Source organism: Vipera berus, assembly GCF_964194415.1.
Source record: "Vipera berus genome assembly, chromosome: 6".
In the NCBI taxonomy this organism is placed as follows: domain Eukaryota; kingdom Metazoa; phylum Chordata; class Lepidosauria; order Squamata; family Viperidae; genus Vipera; species Vipera berus.
The window spans coordinates 15,034,437-15,053,749 of record NC_138208.1 but is presented as its reverse complement, the minus strand read 5'-3'; the positions used below and the strand labels follow the sequence as shown (position 1 = coordinate 15,053,749).

The following is a 19,313-nucleotide window of genomic DNA, read 5'->3' as shown; positions in this document are numbered from 1 at the left end:
TAGATATGTGTGTTCCATGTTGCCCACATCTTATGGAATTAATACACTTGGAAGCTGTGCTTAACCTCCCTGTTTCTCCATATTTTTTAAAAAAATAATTCTGCAAGCCTTCAAGTAGCCATTTTGAATTGAAGTTGATGGGGTATGTGTGTGTCTGATATAATTTTGAATGATGACTAGGTGACTGGTCGTAAATCAAGGACTACATGTAATGCCTTGAATTCCCAGAGGAAAGGTAGGATATTAATGACATACAAAAAAAATATACAGTCACATTACACCAAAGAACCTTATAAATGTTAGAAAACTGACACACACAGTTGTTTGTATTACATGTATGAATGGCCCATAGCTAGAGCTTTTATATTACTCATCATCATGCACTTCTTCTAATAGATATGATTCCTCTATTATATACTGAATATAATAGCTGATCTACATCAGAAAGAAAATGCACAAAGTCCTCTTTGAATGATAGTCTTGTATGTCCATGCTCTTCACTCCACGTGATCATTAACTAGTCCTAGTCAGAAGACTTCAAGCGTCTCTGAAGTAATTGCAAGTCAAAGGTCAGTCGAAGGAACACAGGACAGGGCTCTGACAGTGGGAAGAGGTTTTAAAGCCTGCACCATGTTTAACACTCCAGTGAGAAAACTCTTTTGACTGAGTAAGGCGGCTGATTTGTGACAGGTCAGCAGGAGGCAAAAGCTGTAAACCAAGAATGACAGTGGCTAAAAGAGTTAATGGGAAGGAGCTGTTGTTATGCTGGCAGCTGCAGTTAGAACAGCAACAGAAAGCTCTGGAATGCTGCTCCTTAGAAGCCACTTATATATTCTGTAGCCATAAGAAAGAAATTGGGAGGTCAGGAACATGAAAACAGTTGAGATATGTTCCTCTTGATAGGATGGGTCTACCCTTATCAGCACATACTTTAGGAGTAGCTAGGGTTGCAAAGAATGCAGCATTGCACTGATCAAGAAAGTATTGTGATATGGCCTATTGTTACTAGAATAATAGCCATTGCTTGAAAGCTGTGGATGTTGTTATTGTTTGTGTTAGTTTGCACTAGAACAAAGTGAGCAAGAAAAGTGATGTGTAGATAAACCTTTTGCTTTAGCTAGATGTATCTTCTAAACCAATAATACATGTTGGGGAAACCATTAGGTTATTTCTGAATAGCAATCTGATTATCCTTGGTACGGCCACACTTGGAATACTGCATCCAGTTTTGGTCACCACGATTTAAAAAAAATGTTGAGATTCTAGAAAGAATACAGAGAAGAGCAACAAAGATGATTAGGGGACTGGAGGCTAAAACATATGAAGAACGGTTGCTGGAATTGGGTATGTCTAGTTTAATGAAGAGAAGGACGAGGGGGGACATGATAGCAGAGTTCCAATATCTCAGGGGCTGCCACAAAGAAGAGGGAGTCAAGCTATTCTCCAAGGTGCCTGAAGGCAGGACAAGAAGCAACAGATGGAAACTAATCAAGGAGAGAAGCAACCTAGAACTAAGGAGAAACTTCCTGACAGAACAATTAAGCAGTGGAACAACCTGCCTCCAGAAGCGGTGAATGCTCCAACAGTGGAAGTTTTTAAGAAGAGACTGGACAGCCATTTGTCTGAAATGGTATAGAGTTTCCTGCCTGAGCAGGGGGTTGGACTAGATGACCTCCAAGGTCCCTTCCAACACCATCATCATCATCATCATCATCACCATTATATAACTTTTATTCATTAAACATGAAACTCAGTCAACTGAACACTCAAATTGACTGGCACTAATGGTTGACATGGGTTGCTGCCAGCATCCTAGGTATCACCCAGGTATTTCCTTAAAATGTAAGGTGTTCCACGTAGTGCAGTTTTTTGTAGCATTGGTGTAGTTATTGCAGGAAGCTGCAGTTTCTTGATGTGTTTTGCATGGATGACAGATTGGATGACAGATTAAATAGATGGAAAACCAAAGCTTTGCATGGACAGCATTTGAAAAACATTGAAGGAAAATGTGATAACAACTTGACATGGGCATGGCTTAAGATGGGAACCATCAAGAAAGAAACAGAAGGCTTAATACTGGTTGCTCAAGAACAAGCACTACAAACTAATGCCATGAAAGCGAAGATACAAAAATACACTGACAATCCAAATTGCCGACTTTTCAATGACAAAGTGGAAACTGTTTCACATTTAATATGTGATTGCAGCAAAATTGCGTAAACTGATTACAGAGCTAGAGATGACAGAGTTGCTAAATTAATCCACTGGGCATTGTGTAAATAATACGACTTGCCTGTGTCCGAAAAGTCGTGGGAACATAGGGTGGAAAAAGTTGTTGCGAATGAGAGGGTGAAGATCTTGTGGGACTTTTGAATACAGACAGATTGCCATTTGAAACACAACATGCCAGATATTGCAGTTGTAGAGAACCGAAGCATACAGCTGATTGATATCACTGTACCAGGAGATGCCAGAGTCGAAATTGTCCAAAAACTTCTATTATTATTATTATTATTATTATTATTATTATTATTATTATTATTATTATTATTATTATTATTATTTGCACAGTCAGCCAGATGTTCAGAATGGATTTGGCATTTTTGTCTACCTATCGAGTCCTTACCAAGGACCTGGGATAGGCAGATGTGGATGTTTGATGGTATTACAGATATCGTCGCAGGATGGAAGCAGTTCCTCGTAAGGGCGCCTTTTGCAATTGACTAATGGCGAATTTGTCAATGCCGATGATGGTGTTCAAGTGGTGCTCCAGTTGTTTTGGGATTGCACCCAAGGTGCCTATTGGTACTACCCTTGCTTGCCTTTGCTACAGTCTTTCTATTTCTATTTGTAGGACTTTGTATTTTGTTATCTTCTCCAGTTCTTTCTCGTCTATTCTGCTGTCTCCAGGCACCGCCACATCCACTATACAAACTTTTTTGTTAGTGGATGTGGCAGTGTATTATTATTATTATTATTATTATTATTGTTGTTGTTGTTGTTGTTGTTGTTATCCATAGGAAAGGTGGTTTTTCTGAAGGGATGTCTTATTAAGGATAATATTCATGAACATGTTCTTGTAATAAGACTTTTAATGTGATAAGGTCTTTTCTGCTGTTTAGGGGAGAACATTCTTGTTTGGAGATCACCATTGTTAACGTTTATACTAGCATGTGTTCCAGTAGTTTGATTGACTGCCTAATGCATTTGTATCAAAATGCTTTGGCCAATCCTGGGATTCATCAGAAGTGTATTTTTAAGAAGATGTGCAGGAGACTTTTTTATGAAATGTAGTTTGTCACTACACTATTATTAATTTTCTTGTGTCCTGTAGAACTACAGGATAACTTTGAATCCATTCTAAGTAAAATGTGATGTAACAATCCTGTAAATAAACTTTCTGTGGGAACTAGTTTTTTTAGCATGTATGTTTCCAGCAATAAATAGGATATTTAGGCAGTCATGCATTTATTCACAGAAGTATAAGGGTTGAAAATTATTTTAGGGCATGAATATTGCACAATATGCCCCAGTTATGTTCTCAGATATAAAGAGATCTTGGATTAATTATTAATTATGTGCCATCAAGTTGGTGTCGACTTTTAATAACTATACATAGATATTCCGCAGGATGATCTACCATTTGATTGGTCTTCATGTCCTCCAAAGGTACACTTACTGCCAATATAAACAAGTCCATCCACCTTGCTACTGTTTTTCAGGACTCCAGTATTTTCACTGTTAATTGTAAGTTAATTGTTGTATCTGGTGTCACTTCATTTTCTTTAATCTTAGTTCTATTTTTTCACTGTGCTTTTGGACTTTCATTAGTAGAGCTTCCAGTTTCTTTGCATTTTAAGTTGTCAGCATAGTACAAGTTGTATTGATGTTTCTTCCTCTGGTTTTACATTCATACTCATATTCATCCAGTCCAGTCTCCTTGTAGTGAATAAAGAGGATAGCCTTGAAAGACAGATGGGAGGATCCGGTATGAAGGCAACAATCAGATAAACAAAACTTGAGCTCAGGGCAAGAAAGTGGCTTGCAAAATTGCATCAATACCACACACACATTCACTCACTTTCCCAATTCCTGAAGATGAAAGAAGGAAGAAAGGAAGCATATTCAGACTTGAAAGATAATGATACTATAGCTGTTCTAATAAAAATAGGTTTAGCTCTGCATGGTGTCTGTTTTTAGTCTGATCTGCTTTATAGGGCTGATATTTTCTCATTGTATACAAAGGATATACAGGTGTGTGTGTTATGTATATGTATGTTTATGTCTGTATAGTTTACTCATTCACCATTAATGAATGGAAATAATATAAAATCTTTGCAGTGGCATACTGTTCAGTTTATTTTTTTTTTAATTACAATGGGCAGGGCTTTTTTTCTCATAGAACGCTCAGAACGGAGTTCCGGCACCTTTTTTGGATGGAACCTTGTAGGGTAGGCAAGGCGGGTTGTATGACATGTGTGAGTTCCGGCACCTTTTTCTTTTACAAAAAAAGCACTGACAATGGGCATTCCCTCCCTTCACAATTAGGCAGTTAAATCAAGTTTCACATTTAATAGCAAACTGAGGTTTGCAAAATCATGAGGAGAGAAGGGAAGAAGTAGAAGGAAGCAAAGGAGCAGGAGCCTAAGCTGTATTAATTAGATTCACACACCAGTTTGCTTAAGCATGGTTTGTGAAGCAAGTTACAATTCACTTGGTTCTCACACATAATGCTAATCAGGGTGGCTAAATGCATAAGGAATAAAGCATATGTTTAATACCTAGAAGAAAATGAAAAATATTTAAATATCAAAACCAGAATTTAAAATGCATATTCCATATTCAAGTAACATCATTTTTTCAGATAACAGGTAGTGTGAAGTAGGGAGTGACTGTTCCTTTAAATCAAGTTCCAAATTTGTAAGCATGGATTTTTACTCCTATATCTATCTACTCTCCTGTATAGATTATATTGTCCAAAGAGCATAGTATTCCATTGGTGAAAAGTTTTGTTTATTTTAGTAAAAAAAAAGGGTGAGAGTGCAGGGGATATGTAAAAAGCAGTGATGATGTTCATGTAACTTGTATTTCCTGTCTATGGCAAGGAAATTGACTTCTGCTTTTTTTTTACAGTTTAGGAAACACAGTTCTTGTGCCAAATATTTTTTCCCTTAAATGAAGTCATGTTCTTAATTTAGTAGCACTATACATGATTCCGTGAAGGGTATCTTTAACAGCTCCAAACCGTTCGAAACTTGTCTCTATTGTAATGAAGGCTTTGTAGATCTCTGCTATTGTCCCTAACAAGAAGATAATTTGCTTTTTTTAAAAACATTATTTAACAGTGAGTGCTTGTTAAGAATGGTGATGAAATAGCTTCCTTGTGATTTACATAAATGGAAGCAAGTATACCATAGGAATGAGAGAAACAGATTCACAGGGATGTGTGCGTTCATAGATAAGATTAAGCTAAGATTTGTAGACTACTGTTGAATGCGCCCCAAAAGCAGGGTGGGGGTGAGGGAATGACATGCAACTTCTACTCATTGTTGATTCTTGCTGACTGCCTGGACTTGTCCCTGCAGTTTTCTTGGCATGTTTTCTAGAAATGGTTTGCCTTCTTCCTGAGGCTGAGAGAGAACTGGCTCCAAGTCACCCAGCTGACTTCATGCCTCGGGCAGGACTAGAACTCATGGTCTCCCTTGTTTCTAGCTTGGTGCCTTAACCACTGCACTCAACTGGTTCATTATAATGTGCACTGCATGTCTGTTCTATTTACTTTGTGTTCAGGCATATGTTTTCTATCCTTGAAAACTCAAAAATACCTAATTTAGCAAGATCAAACTGTCGGGGGGGTTGGGTTTCTCTGTATTTCACATGAATCAGAATTGTATGACTTTCTTAAATGAAGCTTCAATATTTCCTTTACTTAATGTAACATTAAAATAGGTTACTAAAAATAGCACTTGAAAGTCAGCAATTTCTGTAATTTTTCTGCTCTCTCTCTCTTAAAGAAATTCTGCTTTGAAATTTTGCTTACCGAAATGCTACTCTGTATTTCTCTCTCCATTAAAACAAACCCACATCACAGAATCAGCTTTTGATGCAGCCTTATGTGGGAAACGATTTATTTTGATTGAACGTCCTGTATTTCAAACTTTTAATTAATCTAAATATGGTGTGCACTGTTATTTCAGTATTGCAAACTGAGAATATTTGCAGGATTGAATAGGTATCTGCATGCATTAGTCAGCTCTTCAAGAGAATGGGCTTTACTTGTCTAAATTAGAAACTTTTTTTAGCATCTAGATAGTGCTAATTGTAATGAGAATAAGGAATCTATCTAGCAGCTATGGGATACTTTGAAGAATTCCAACTATGCATCTGGTTGGTAGTCACGTTTCAGAATGTTCAGTGCTAAAACATGTGAAAGACACTATTGATTATTTAACAAGCAAATAGAATAGAATAGGAATAGAAGAGAACAGAACAGAACCGAACAGAAATGGAAATAGAAATAGAAATAGAAATAGAAATAGAAATAGAAATAGAGCTGGCAGGGACCTCAAGCAGAAGGACCTATACCATCTCTGACAAGTCATTGTCCAGTCTCTTTTTAAAAACTTCCAGCGATGGAGCGCCCACGATTTCTGGGGGTAAGCTGTTCCACTGGTTGATTGTCCTCACTGTCAGGAAGTTTCTCCTTACCTTAATTCCAGGTTGCTTCTCTCTTTGATCAGCTTCCAACCATTGTTTCTCATCCTTCCCTCTGGTGCTCTGGGGAACAACTTGACCCTTCTTCTTTGTGGCAGCCCCTCAGATACTGGAATACTGCTATCGTGTCTCCCCTATTTCTTCTTTTCTTTAGACTGGGCAAACCCTTGATAAGGACCTTTCAAAATAGGCCTATCTCCAATGAGTAATAAATATTTAATATTTCAGGTTCCTATCTTAGTCTGAAATGTTTCCTTTTTTTGAAGATACTCAGCTTTCAATTTTAAAAAACAATTAGTTGCAAAATATAAACATTTTTTTAAATTCTAATTGCATTTAAAGAGAATTAACAGAAAAAACAGAATAACAGAGTTGGAAGGACTCTTGGAAGTCTTCTAGTCCAACCTCCGAAACAAGCAAGTGACTTTATACGATACTGGACAAATAGCTGTCCAATCTCTTCTTTAAAAACTTCAGTGATAGAGCACCCACAGCTTCTGAAGGCAAGCCGTTATTAGTTAATTGTTCTCACTGTCAGGAAATTTCTTCTTAGTTCTAGGTTGGTTCTCTCCTTGATTAGTTTCCATCCACTGCTTTTTGTCCTGCCTTCAGGTGCTTTGGAGAATAGGTTGACTTCTCCTTTGTGGCAACCCCTCAAATATTGGAAAGTCTGTCAAGATCTTTCTGGATCTTGAGCGTATCTTCTGGAGTATTGGCTATTCCTGCCAGCTTGGTGTCATCTGCAAAATTGACAATGGCATTCTTTTTTTCCTCTTATATCAATCTCTGTGCATTCCAGGAGGCTTTCATCCTTGGTTTTATGCATTTGTGTAGAGGTGTACTGATTTTTTTTTACATATAATGCACTTCCACTTCCTCTGTTGTTAGGTCTGTTTCAATTTATATCCTTCCAGCAGAACATTCCAGTTGTGAGTTTCATCCCACCATTTAGCAATTACATGTATTCTCTGACTCAGGTTTGTAGATAATTTGCATAATGTATGGTTTCTAAGGTGTTATGCATTTCCCCATAGCAGTGGATCAATTATTTTGCAGATTTGCCAAATTTGAATTATTCTCTTCTGCTTTTGCATGCTGGTAATGTAATAAGGAAAGCAATAGTTATGATTAAAAACAAGATCGCTTATTTATTTAATGTATTAGATTTACTTGTATTTTACGTTCCACTATAGAACCTAAAACAATTAAGAATACCCAGAGGTGATGCAAAAACAAAATCACTGAACAATTTAAAAATAAAGTATGTCCACTGAAACACTTGATAAATACTGTAGGTGTGAAATTCCCAGAAACCTCTTGGATTAGTAACGCAGAGCAGTGAAGAATTAAAGTAATCCTTGTTTTTAAACATGGAACTTCTGATTTACTTTCTATTTTTCACTTCCCTGTTTATATATTTGTATGTTTGACAAGAAATGACTACATTCATTACTTCTTGATTTTTGAGGGGAAAGTTTCCATTTCTAGAATTTAATTCTTTCAACTCTCCTGTCAAATGAAGCGCTCTATCTGGCATGATAAAAATAGTAAAGATTCCTTAGTTTCTCATATGACACAGGATGCTGCCTTGAGGAATCAATAGGAAAGAAACCCTTAGACAAACTCTTGCAAAGAGATGAAAAAGGTGAAGTCACAGTTTGTGCAGCCCTGCTTAGTGTCAATTTGGAGGGATTTTGAAGCAATGAGTACCTTCAGTACCTCTTGATCCTGTTTAGAATCCCCGTTAATTAGCAATAATTGTATCATTGCTTAACACCTCTCTGAAACATCTGGTCTTTCTTGTAGTTGTCTTGTTCTTGTAGTTTCTTGAAATTAAGCCTCCTACTAATTGTGGTTGGAAGGGATACCATCATAACTTACATTATAACCTTCCTATTCTGTGCTGTATGTGGCTGCTCTTATCTAAAGCTCTACACGATGATACCAGAATAGAAATGTTGCCTGTTCTACTTATTAATTCCATGTTGTTGTTGTTATTTTTAAAAAAGAACAAATCTTTCATAATACAGGGAAAAACAGAACTGAAATCAGAGCTAAACTTCGAATTTTAGGAATAGAACATTCAAAATGTCTGTTTCAGGTTCAAAAAGTTTGACACCCCACTAGGATGGAGAACTTCCTCATTTTTCTTATGCCTCTTTGAAAAAGATTTGTGCCACTCAAAAAGAGAACATAGATCAGTGCATTCTAATTTATATTGTAGCATCCACACCACTCAGTTAATTTGTAATTCACCTGAGATCACCCGAAATATCCACCCATCAATTCCAACTTCTAAATCCTGTTCCAGTACATTTATCATAAATATCCCTTTCAGCATCACATATATATGCACCCATACGTTAAAAACAAGTAGGATGAATGGTTACCTTTAAGTGTTTAAAAATTCAGAAACTCAGAAGACTTCTTTGTTAACAGCTTGCAGCAACTCTCCCCAAGAGACCTGTTATAGGAAGGCACTTAGAAAGAATTGTGTCATATGCATATAAAATACATTGTTGTTGTTGTTGTTAGTTGCGAAGTCATGTCCGACCCATTGCGACCCCGTGGACAACATTCCTCCAGACCTTCCTGTCCTCTACCATCTTCTGGAGTCCATTTAAGCTCACGCCTACTGCTTCAGTGACTCCATCCAGCCACCTCATTCTCTGTCGTCCCCTTCTTCTATTGCCCTCAATCTTTCCCAGCATTAGGCTCTTCTCCAGTGAATCCTTCCTTCTCATTAGGTGGCCAAAGTATTTGAGTTTTAGCTTCAGGATCTGGCCTTCTAAAGAGCAGTCAGGGTTGATCTCCTCTAGGACTGACCGGTTTGATCACCTTGCAGTCCAAGGGACTCGCAGGAGTCTTCTCCAGCACCATAGTTCAAAGGCCTCAATTCTTTGGCACTCAGCCTTTCTTATGGTCCAACTTTCACAGCCGTACATTGCAACTGGGAAGACCATAGCCTTGACTATACGCACTTTGTAACATACATGGGATATATTAATTCTAAAATTAATAATGATTCAATCCTGGAATTTGTACCCCCATTCCACTCATCTCAATAAATCTTACTGAAGAAAACTTTGAGACTTGTGCTTGGAAAAGAATCACTGTCAGTTTTAGGTAGCTGCCAAAAAAGCACACAGAAGGCAGTCTGCAATTGAAATAGCTTCCCATTGTACCTCTTTAGCTGAACTGTTGTTGCTTCTGCTTGGATCCCATTTTACAATGTTCCCGAAAGCTCCTTCATCCACTTCTAGAAATCCTGAGGCCCAAATTGCTGATTGAATGTTGCCACCCCTTAACCACTGCATACAGATGTTCTTGGAGAAAAAATTGACACTGAAGCAAGGAACAGGTGGTAAAATAGTACAGGTAGGGAATTGGAGATCAAGCAGGGAAAGCATAATTGTGGACCACCAAGACAAATAAAGCCCCTGTTTTGAACTCAGTACAATGCCAAGCCTCTTTCTATTTGTTTTCAAAAAGAATTACCAGGACGTTTAGGTTTACATACTGTAGTCCTGTGCTAGATTGGGGTATTTTTTTTGTTTGTTTTTGTTTTGGTTAAGTGTGATTTCAAACCACTTTAGAAAATTCTTTGGGTTTTGCAAATGACTACATTCTTGTCCAAAGAATGTTTTGGAAATAAGCAGGTTAATGGGAGAGAACGTTTCAGGCATTCATGATAGCAAAAAATAGATGCCTCAAGGTTACAGGGATCGTCTTTTCTGTCAGTTATACAATGGCCTGAATAATGTTCTGTCTTTCTATATATTTCAACTACTTTTTATTGTTGAGGATTTACTTGTAAATTTGGACTATCTGTAGCAGCCTATTTATAATTTCTCATTTTTGCATACTGTAAACAAGCCCACAAATTTAATATGAATACAGGTACAGACAACCGTTCATTTAGCGACCGTTCAAAGTTACAACGGCACTGAAAAAAAGTGATGACTGTTTTATGATCGTTTTTTCACACTTACGATCTTTGCAGCATCCCCGTGGTCACATGATCAAAATTCAGAAAGTTGGCAACTGACTCATATTTATGACGGTTGCAGTGTCCCAGGGTCGTGTGATCAGCTTTTGCGATCTTCTGACAAGCAAAGTCAATGGGGAGTCCAGATTCACTTAATAACCATGTTACTATTTTATTTATTTATTTATTTTAATCCCATTTATATCCCGCCCTTCTCCGAAGACTCAGGGTGGCTTACAATTTAAGCACAAACCAATGTGCTTAGCAATAGCCTTCATTCTATGTATATGCCTGCTTATTAGGGCTTTTGGGGGCCCCCAAGCGGCATTATTACAAAGTCAGCTTATTGCCCCCAACAATCTGGGTCCTCATTTTACCTATCTCGGAAGGTTGGAAGGCTGAGTCAACCTTGAGCCTGGTGGGAACTCGAACCTGCACTAATTGCAGGCAGCTGGTGTTACTTAAGGAGGCATTAGCCCACTGCTCCACCAAGGCTCTATCTTAAGGAATGCAACGATTCACTTAACTGTGGCAAGAAAAGTACCGTAGTAAAATGGGACAAACTCACGTAACAAATGCTTCATTTAGCCACATAAATGTTGGGCTCAGTCGAGAACTACCCATATATGAAAGTTACAAGATTGGTGTTTATAGTTTTTTTTCCCCCCTCTTTTACATTTAAAATATTTGCATATGAAATAAAAAATAAATAAAATTGCAGTATATGGTTTAAATTTATGTGGTCATTTCAGTGTGGAGCAGCCTAATGTTTTTTTTAAAATTTAGTTAGCACTCTGTTTACATTACTTGATCTTTACATTGTACATTGCCTGATTTAACAATCGTGTATTATACAATGTTTAGGGGAAAATGCATGGGACCTTCTCTGATTCTTTTCTCTTTTACCCTATAGATGGCATTCACAGTGTTACAGCATTTTGCACCTTAAGGGTTACAATCATCACTGATGACATGCTTACAAATAGCATCACAGTACGACTGGAAAACATGTCCCAAGAGAAGTTTCTCTCCCCGCTGCTGGCTCTTTTTGTGGAAGGTGTGGCTACTGTACTGTCCACAACCAAGGAGGACATTTTTGTCTTCAACATTCAAAATGACACAGATGTCAGCTCCAATATTCTGAATGTGACATTTTCTGCCCTACTTCCCGGTGGCATTCGAAACAAATTCTTCCCCTCTGAAGACCTTCAGGAGCAGATCTACCTCAACCGGACCTTGCTCACGCTGATATCGACTCAACGAGTATTGCCTTTCGATGATAACATTTGTCTGCGGGAGCCTTGTGAGAACTACATGAAGTGTGTATCTGTACTGAAATTTGACAGCTCTGCACCCTTTATTAGCTCGAATACTGTACTTTTCCGACCCATACACCCTATCAATGGTCTGAGATGTCGCTGTCCCCCTGGGTTCACTGGTGACTATTGTGAAACAGAGATTGACCTCTGCTATTCTAATCCGTGTGGAAACAATGGCCTTTGTCGAAGTCGAGAGGGAGGCTATACTTGTGAATGTTACGAAGACTACACGGGTAAGTTATTTCTTGGTGCCTTAAATATTGAGCATGCAATTATGAATTTAGGAAAGGGCACTCTTTTGCTTTCTCAGTCATAAGGTTATAAATAACCATTAGACAAATTTGAACTTTTTTCTTTAGTCACAAAATATAACTTTCATAGAACACATGTCGCTTCCATCTGGTCACTCCCAGCCCGAGTATCGTTAAGGCAAGGAACTGTCTCCTCTTGAACTCGTCTCACCTGCTTATCTCTCTTCCCTACCTTTGTCCTTTAGGATGACCTGCACAGCAGCACCTCTCACAGCTGTAAATTGAGGTCTACCTGTACTTTCCTACTGAATGGTCTCTCTGAACCAAAAATAGATTGACATTTTCTGCTATTGAGTGTAATCTTAGTCATTGTTGGTATTAATGTTGTAGGGGCAGGAACATCATCTGCTGGATCCAACTTACATTATTTCCTTGGACAAACCTGATTAAGGCATGTTAGCTACAACAGTCAAGGAAACAGCACAGATTGTGCACCTCCCCTTAACTGCTATCAGTTGAGGGAACTGTAAATATGTGGCTTTGCCAGCCCATAACTGCTATTTCAGTCTTTCATTTGTCTTGTTGTCTGTCTCTCTTTGGGATTTCTATACTTGCCAACATCTGCTTGCGGTAGGTGCTTGTATCTTTACTGAGAGATTGAGAGCTTGTTTTTAAATATGGATTATTTGAAGCTGGAAAGATAACATGATAGTTGAAGGATAGTGCCAAAATAGTAAATAGGGCACATTGTGTAATGAAAAGGCTGTGGCCTTGGAAATTGCTTTTCAGATGATCCCTGCAGATAGAAGAGTCTGGCCATGGACCATGCAAACTTATACAGTATGTGGATGTGGGATGAGTGATTCACCAAGGAAGCATAATCTTTGGAAACAGACCAATCTGATGGGCATCACTCCAGAAATAGTTCACTGTGATTCAATACTTAAATCAGGATTGAGAATCTGAAAAACAGAATTCCATAGTCTAGTAAGACTATTTGTTTCAGGAACATTATGCCTTAATAAGCATCTAACATATATCACATTTTTGTATGAACTAGTACCTTGATTTTGAGCTGCATTCCTATAAAATCTAGAGTTTTAAATAGTGACTACTACTTAGCTGGTTTGGGTTAGAAAGTGATGGAATTTGCAGCGACAAAAGGGCAATTTTGCAGAAGTAGCATATAGACTGGGGAAAAAAATGTGCAAAAGAAAGGGGTGACCATAAGGAATAATAACGTGCTTCCCAAAAATGTGGTGGCGTTGATTATGGGTTTTGAGACAGAAATAAAGAGCGATTTACCTGCTGATCTTTTCCATTTACTCCTGTTGCCATGACATTGCGAGAATTAATTCTTAGAAATTCTATATTAGAGTTGCGCCTAAAGAATATAATAGATTACCCAGTGGATAAATAAAATAGCAGTACAGGTAGTCCTTGACTTACAACAGTTTATTTAGTGACTGTTTGAGGTTACAACAGCACTGGAAAAAGTGATTTATGACCATTTTTCACACTTAACGAATGTTGCAACTTCCTCATGGTCAGGTGATCAAAATTCGGAAGCGTGGCAACAAACTCATATTAATGACGGTTGCAGTGTCCCGGGGTCATGTGATCCCCTTTTGCAACTTTCTGACAAAGTCAATGGGGAAGCCAGACTTATAACAGCCATGTTACTAACTAACGACTACTGTGATTCACGTAAAAACTATGGCAAGAAAAGTCGTAAAGTGGGGCAAAACTCGCTTAACAAATGTTTCATTTAGCAACAGAAAGTGTGGGCCTAATTGTGGTTGTAAATCAAAGACTACCTGTACGTAATCATCAGCTTAATCTGAGATTTGGCAAATCTAGTAATATTCCTGTAACATTTATATATGTTGTGCAAAGGCCAAACACTGGGAATGTAAGAAATATGTAATGATATTACATACCAGGTCCTTTGTATTCTTTTTTTTATTAAAAAGTTTTATAATACATTTTATCTTTAACAAACCAAAAAAAGAAAAAAAAAACCTCCCAACCCCCTCCCCCCACCCTCTTCCCCCTCCCCAACCCTCCCCAACCCCCCCACCCCTCCCTCCCTTTCCCCTCCCCCCCCAGCTTCCCAGAGCAAAATACAGGGTATAAAAATACAAACAATCATAATCTAACTTACGTAAACAATCCTAAACTATTTAAACTAGCGAACTTTAACTCATATAGGTAAATTCCAAACATACATATTATATCATATCAATGATTATTCAAATACAAAATAATACCTTCCAATCTGTATTCTTTTTTTTTATGTTGCCATAGACTTAAAAGATTGAGTTATCCGTGCTGAAATGGTAACATACAAAAGAATGCAGCATTTTTGGAAGGTCTAAAATTTCACTTTATCCTTTTAAGAAACGTACTTCACAGATAATCAAAAAGTAAAAATATTTTTAAAATAGCATAAAAATGTCTGGCTGTTTGCTGTGATATATGCTGATTATAAAGAAAATATACTTTAATCCCTGAGCATCTTGACTTCCTCTAGAACACAATTACGTCCCAATAAAAAGGCTTCTTTTTTCCCTTGTTTCCATTTTCGCTAACGCTCTGAAGCTTTCCATTGTTGGATGTAATTTAGACATGATGAAAGTTTCTCAGTCTTCAGGATTCTTCTGTTTCAAGGAGTAAGGTACACAGAGCTTTTACAAGCTATTTCTGAAATGGAAATACCCACTAATTATAATTATCTGGAGCAACTGCACTTCCTACGATGCAAGGAGGTGAGTGATAAGGACACATAATATTTGTAGGTTTAAAACAGATCTGGAACAATATTTTTTTCAGGTCCCCAGGCACCATCTATCTATGGAAAAACAAAGGAAAAATTCCAGAATGATTTTTTTTTCTGTCTCTTTTAAGTAGAGAGCAAGGCCTAAATTTCTTTAGTTTTGGCTCAATGTGTTCCATGAAAATACTGTATATGCTTTGCTCTGGTATACCCATGAAACGTGTGAAATCATGATCACTGGCTGAAATTTTTATGATTTCAATTTTGGAATTGGAAACCTGACACATTAAAACATTTTTCTCGGTCAAAGATAGCACACGATCTTTGAAACATGTGCTGGGGCAACGTGGTTTTTTTTTTTAAGTACACTTAGAGCTGAGACAAAAACCCCACTTTATTTAATTCTCCTAACAATGTCTTTGCTTAAAAGATTTGTATGGCACCCATCTTCAAACGCAACTCTATTGGCTCACAGCAACAATAAAACCCAAACTATAAAACACATAAAAACATAAATCTGTAAAACACAATCGAAATGCCTCAGTCGTCCCCTTACAACAGGGGTGTCAAACTCAATTTCATTGAGGGCCGCATCAGCATTGCAGTTGCCCTCAGGGGGCCGGGTGGGTATGGCCAGGGTGGGCGTGGCCTACTGGGTGGGCGTGGCTAGAGTGTGTATAGCCTACTGGGTGGGCATGGCCAACTCTACATCATTCGCATCAAGAGTGCCTATGGGGGCCTGGGCAGGAGTGGGACAGATCTGAGGGTCTCTGGCAGAAGGAGGGTCTCTGGGCCAAGGCAGTGGGGGCCGTTCCCTCACTGTTTCCAGGATGGCTTCGCGGGCCACATGAAACCACTTCACGGGCCGGATCCGGCCCCCGGGCCTTGTGTTTGACATGTCTGCCTTACAATGTCCCAACAAGCAACCCAAAGCATCCTCCCTCTACCTCAGTGCCTGAGTAAAAAGCCAGGTCTTGATGGCCTTCTGCAAGGCAAAAGGGCGGGGCCTGCTGGATCACTGGGGGGGGGAGATATTTCATAAATTGTGGCAGTCACAGATAAGGCACGCTTCCAGGGTCTTCCTAAATGGCAAACGTTTCGGGCAAGGGACTGGGAGTGTGCCTACCCTATCCAAACTGTAGGATGGGAAGATACTCTCAGGGAAGAGGTGGTTCCACAAATATTTATTTATTTATTTATTTATTTTAATTCCATTTATATCCCGCCCTTCTCCGAAGACTCAGGGCGGCTTACAAGCTTAGCAGTAGCCTTCATTCTATGTATATGCCTGCTTATTAGGGCTTTCACACACACCCCAAGCGGCATTATTACAAATTCAGCTTAATTGCCCCCAACAATCTGGGTCCTCATTTTACCTACCTCGGAAGGATGGAAGGCTGAGTCAACCTTGAGCCTGGTGGGATGCGAACCTGCACTAATTGCAGGCAGCTGGTGTTACTTAAGGAGGCATTAGCCCACTGCTCCACCAAGGCTCTGATCCCATGCCAGGTAGGTCTTTAAAGGCGATAATCAGCACATTGAATTGCACTTGGAAGGAAACTGGAAGTTTGCGTTAAGAGAGGTGTAACATGGGTAAACCTACAAGTTCCCAGATTGTGCATGCTGCTACATTCTGGACCAGTTGTAGTTGCTACAAAGGAAGTCCTATGTCCATGGTGGCAAACCTATGGCACGCGTGACACCTGTGGTACGCAGAGCCCTCTCTGTGGGCACATGTGCCGTCGTCCCAGTCCTAGGCCTTCAGCTGGGTTTTATAAAAACTTTTTGCTTTAGGCCTCCGCCACCGTGTGCACAAAAAAAAAAGGTTCAATCAATCAATCAATTTCAACTTCTCGCAGGAAAAAAAAAAGATCTCGCAAAGTTGGAATTGATTGATTGAACTTTTTAGTCCCACCCACTCTGCCGTTACCACCTGCAGCCATGCCCACCCAATGGGCCACGCCCACCCAATGGGCCCCGCCCACCCAGCACCCGACGATACATAAGTGGGTTTTGGGTTGCAGTTTGGGCACTTACTCTTTAAAAGGTTTGCCATCACTGTCCTATGTTAAGCGCCTAGCTGTAACCTGATAGGAAGAAACTATGTGATGAATAACCATAAGCAAGGCGGCCTGGTACAAGAAATGGTGCAATTGGCATCCAAGATGAATCTGTGCAAAGACATCACTCCCTTCCCCCAAGCCATGACTGTCCCCTACTCATCGAGGATTTAAATTTGCTTTAAATTAATCAAATGGACTTGATATGCATATATTCTCCCAGGAATGTGTTTAATATTTCTTTCATCAGATTAAAAATTACTTGATAATAGTATTTGAAGGCTTCTGGACCTTACTTAACAATTTTTAGAAGCGGAACCTTTGAGCTAAAGTGTGTGCCTGATCCTTGAAAAATGTGAAAAGTTCATCCACTATTTCTCTTCTCTCCCCACCCCACCCCCCTTTTACAGGTAGTTCTCAACTTATGAGCCCAACATTTCCATTGCTAAGCAAGGCAGTTGTTAAGTGAGTTTTGCCCCATTTTGCAATCTTTCTTTCCACAGTTGTTCAGTGAATCATTGCACTTGTTAAGGTAGTAATGGCTACCTCTTGACGTTGCTTGATAGAAGGTTGCCAAAGGTGATCACATGGTGCTGGGATACTGCAACCATCATAAATATGAGTCAGTTGTCAAGATTCTGAATTTTGATCAGATGACCTTGGGGATGCTGCAACAATCATAAGTCTGAAAAATGGTCATAAGTCACTTTTGCCAGTGCTGTTTTAGTCACTAAATGAACTGTTGTAAGTCAAGGACTACCTGTATTTTATACCGTATTCTTTGTTGAGTAAAGCAAAATGGGTTGAGGAAAGAGAGGTCAAAAAATTGTGGAACATGTGTATTTCAATTATTCGTTGCAAGCATGGCATTTTTAGTATTGTTGAAATTGTTTTCATGGTGGAAAGACCTGTCAACATTTGGAAGGAAGAAAAAAAAGTTATTGATTAATTTGATTGTATAATAATAACATGTGACATATAATGCATGCATTGCCTGAAGAAGTGCTTTCCATATAAATTCAGTCAACTCCCATGATCTCACAGCCATATTGGTTGGCAGACAATAGGAGCTGAATCCATCATGTTGAAGAAAGGAGGTTGGGGAAGATGGTTGTTGAACACTGCTGTAGAAGACAACTAGATTTTTATCTCTTTTCACTCAGTGGGTGAACTTGAGCCAGGTACTCTCTATAATCTTAGAATTGTTGTGAGAATATACTAGAAAAGAACATCTACTGCCTTCATCTCTGCAGAAGCAACAGGTTTTAAATAGATAGGGCTCGCAACTTGGGTGTCCTCCTAGACTCACAGCTCAGTTTGGAAGACCATGTAGGAGATGTGACCAGGGGGGCTTTTGCCCAGGTTCGCCTGGTGTGCCAGTTGCGACCCTATCTGGACCGGGATGCCCTGCGTACAGTCACTCATGCACTCGTGACCTCTCATATAGACTACTGCAATGCTCTGTACATGGGGCTGCCCTTGAGGACCACTCAGAGGCTTCAGCTGGTGCAGAATGCGGCCGCACAAGTTGTGATGGGGGTCTCCCGATACTCCCATGTAACACCTCTTCTCCGCGAGCTGCATTGGCTTCCGGTTGCCCTCCGGGTGAGATTCAAGGTGCTGGTGATGACCTATAAAGCCCTAAATGGCATGGGTCCGGATTACTTATGGGAGCACCTGCTGCCGGCGTCACCTTCCCTTCGTCCTGTGCGCTCCCACAGAGAGGGCCTCCTCAGGGTGCCGTCGGTCAGAGAGTGTCGGCTGGCGGCCCCCAGGGGGAGAGCATTCTCTGTGGGCGCGCCAGACCTTTGGAATCAATTAGCGGTTGAGCTCCGGACGGCTCCCGACCTTCACTCTTTCCGCCGTGATCTGAAAACCTACTTATTTGAACAGGCCGGCCTGGTCTAAGGGTTTGGGGTATTTTTAACTATTTATTGTTAGGGCTTAATTAATTTAATCTTACTTTTGACTTTTGTATGTAATGCTTTGATTGCCCTGTACACCGCCCTGAGTCCTTCGGGAGAAGGGCGGTATAGAAATTCAATTAAATAAATAAAATAAATAAATAAATAAAGGAATAAACCTATTTCTAATTAGTAAAATAAAACATTATTATCTGGCAGCCAAAGTGTTACAGTAACTGGTAAATTAATATTTAGTTTTTAATATGTAATAATTTGATAGAACACCTTGTTTTCCCCAAAA

General features: G+C 39.2%; 1 protein-coding gene across 2 annotated transcripts in view; it reads left to right on the top strand.

The window, feature by feature from the left end:
• CELSR1 (cadherin EGF LAG seven-pass G-type receptor 1) overlaps window positions 1-19,313 on the top strand; it is a 167,798-nt gene that overhangs the window by 43,876 nt on the left and 104,609 nt on the right. For both annotated transcript variants that reach the window (XM_081330722.1, XM_081330723.1), the window contains exon 2: window positions 11,616-12,254. In XM_081330722.1, coding sequence (XP_081186848.1) covers window positions 11,616-12,254 — 639 coding nt within the window. The remainder of the gene's footprint in view (window positions 1-11,615; window positions 12,255-19,313) is intronic.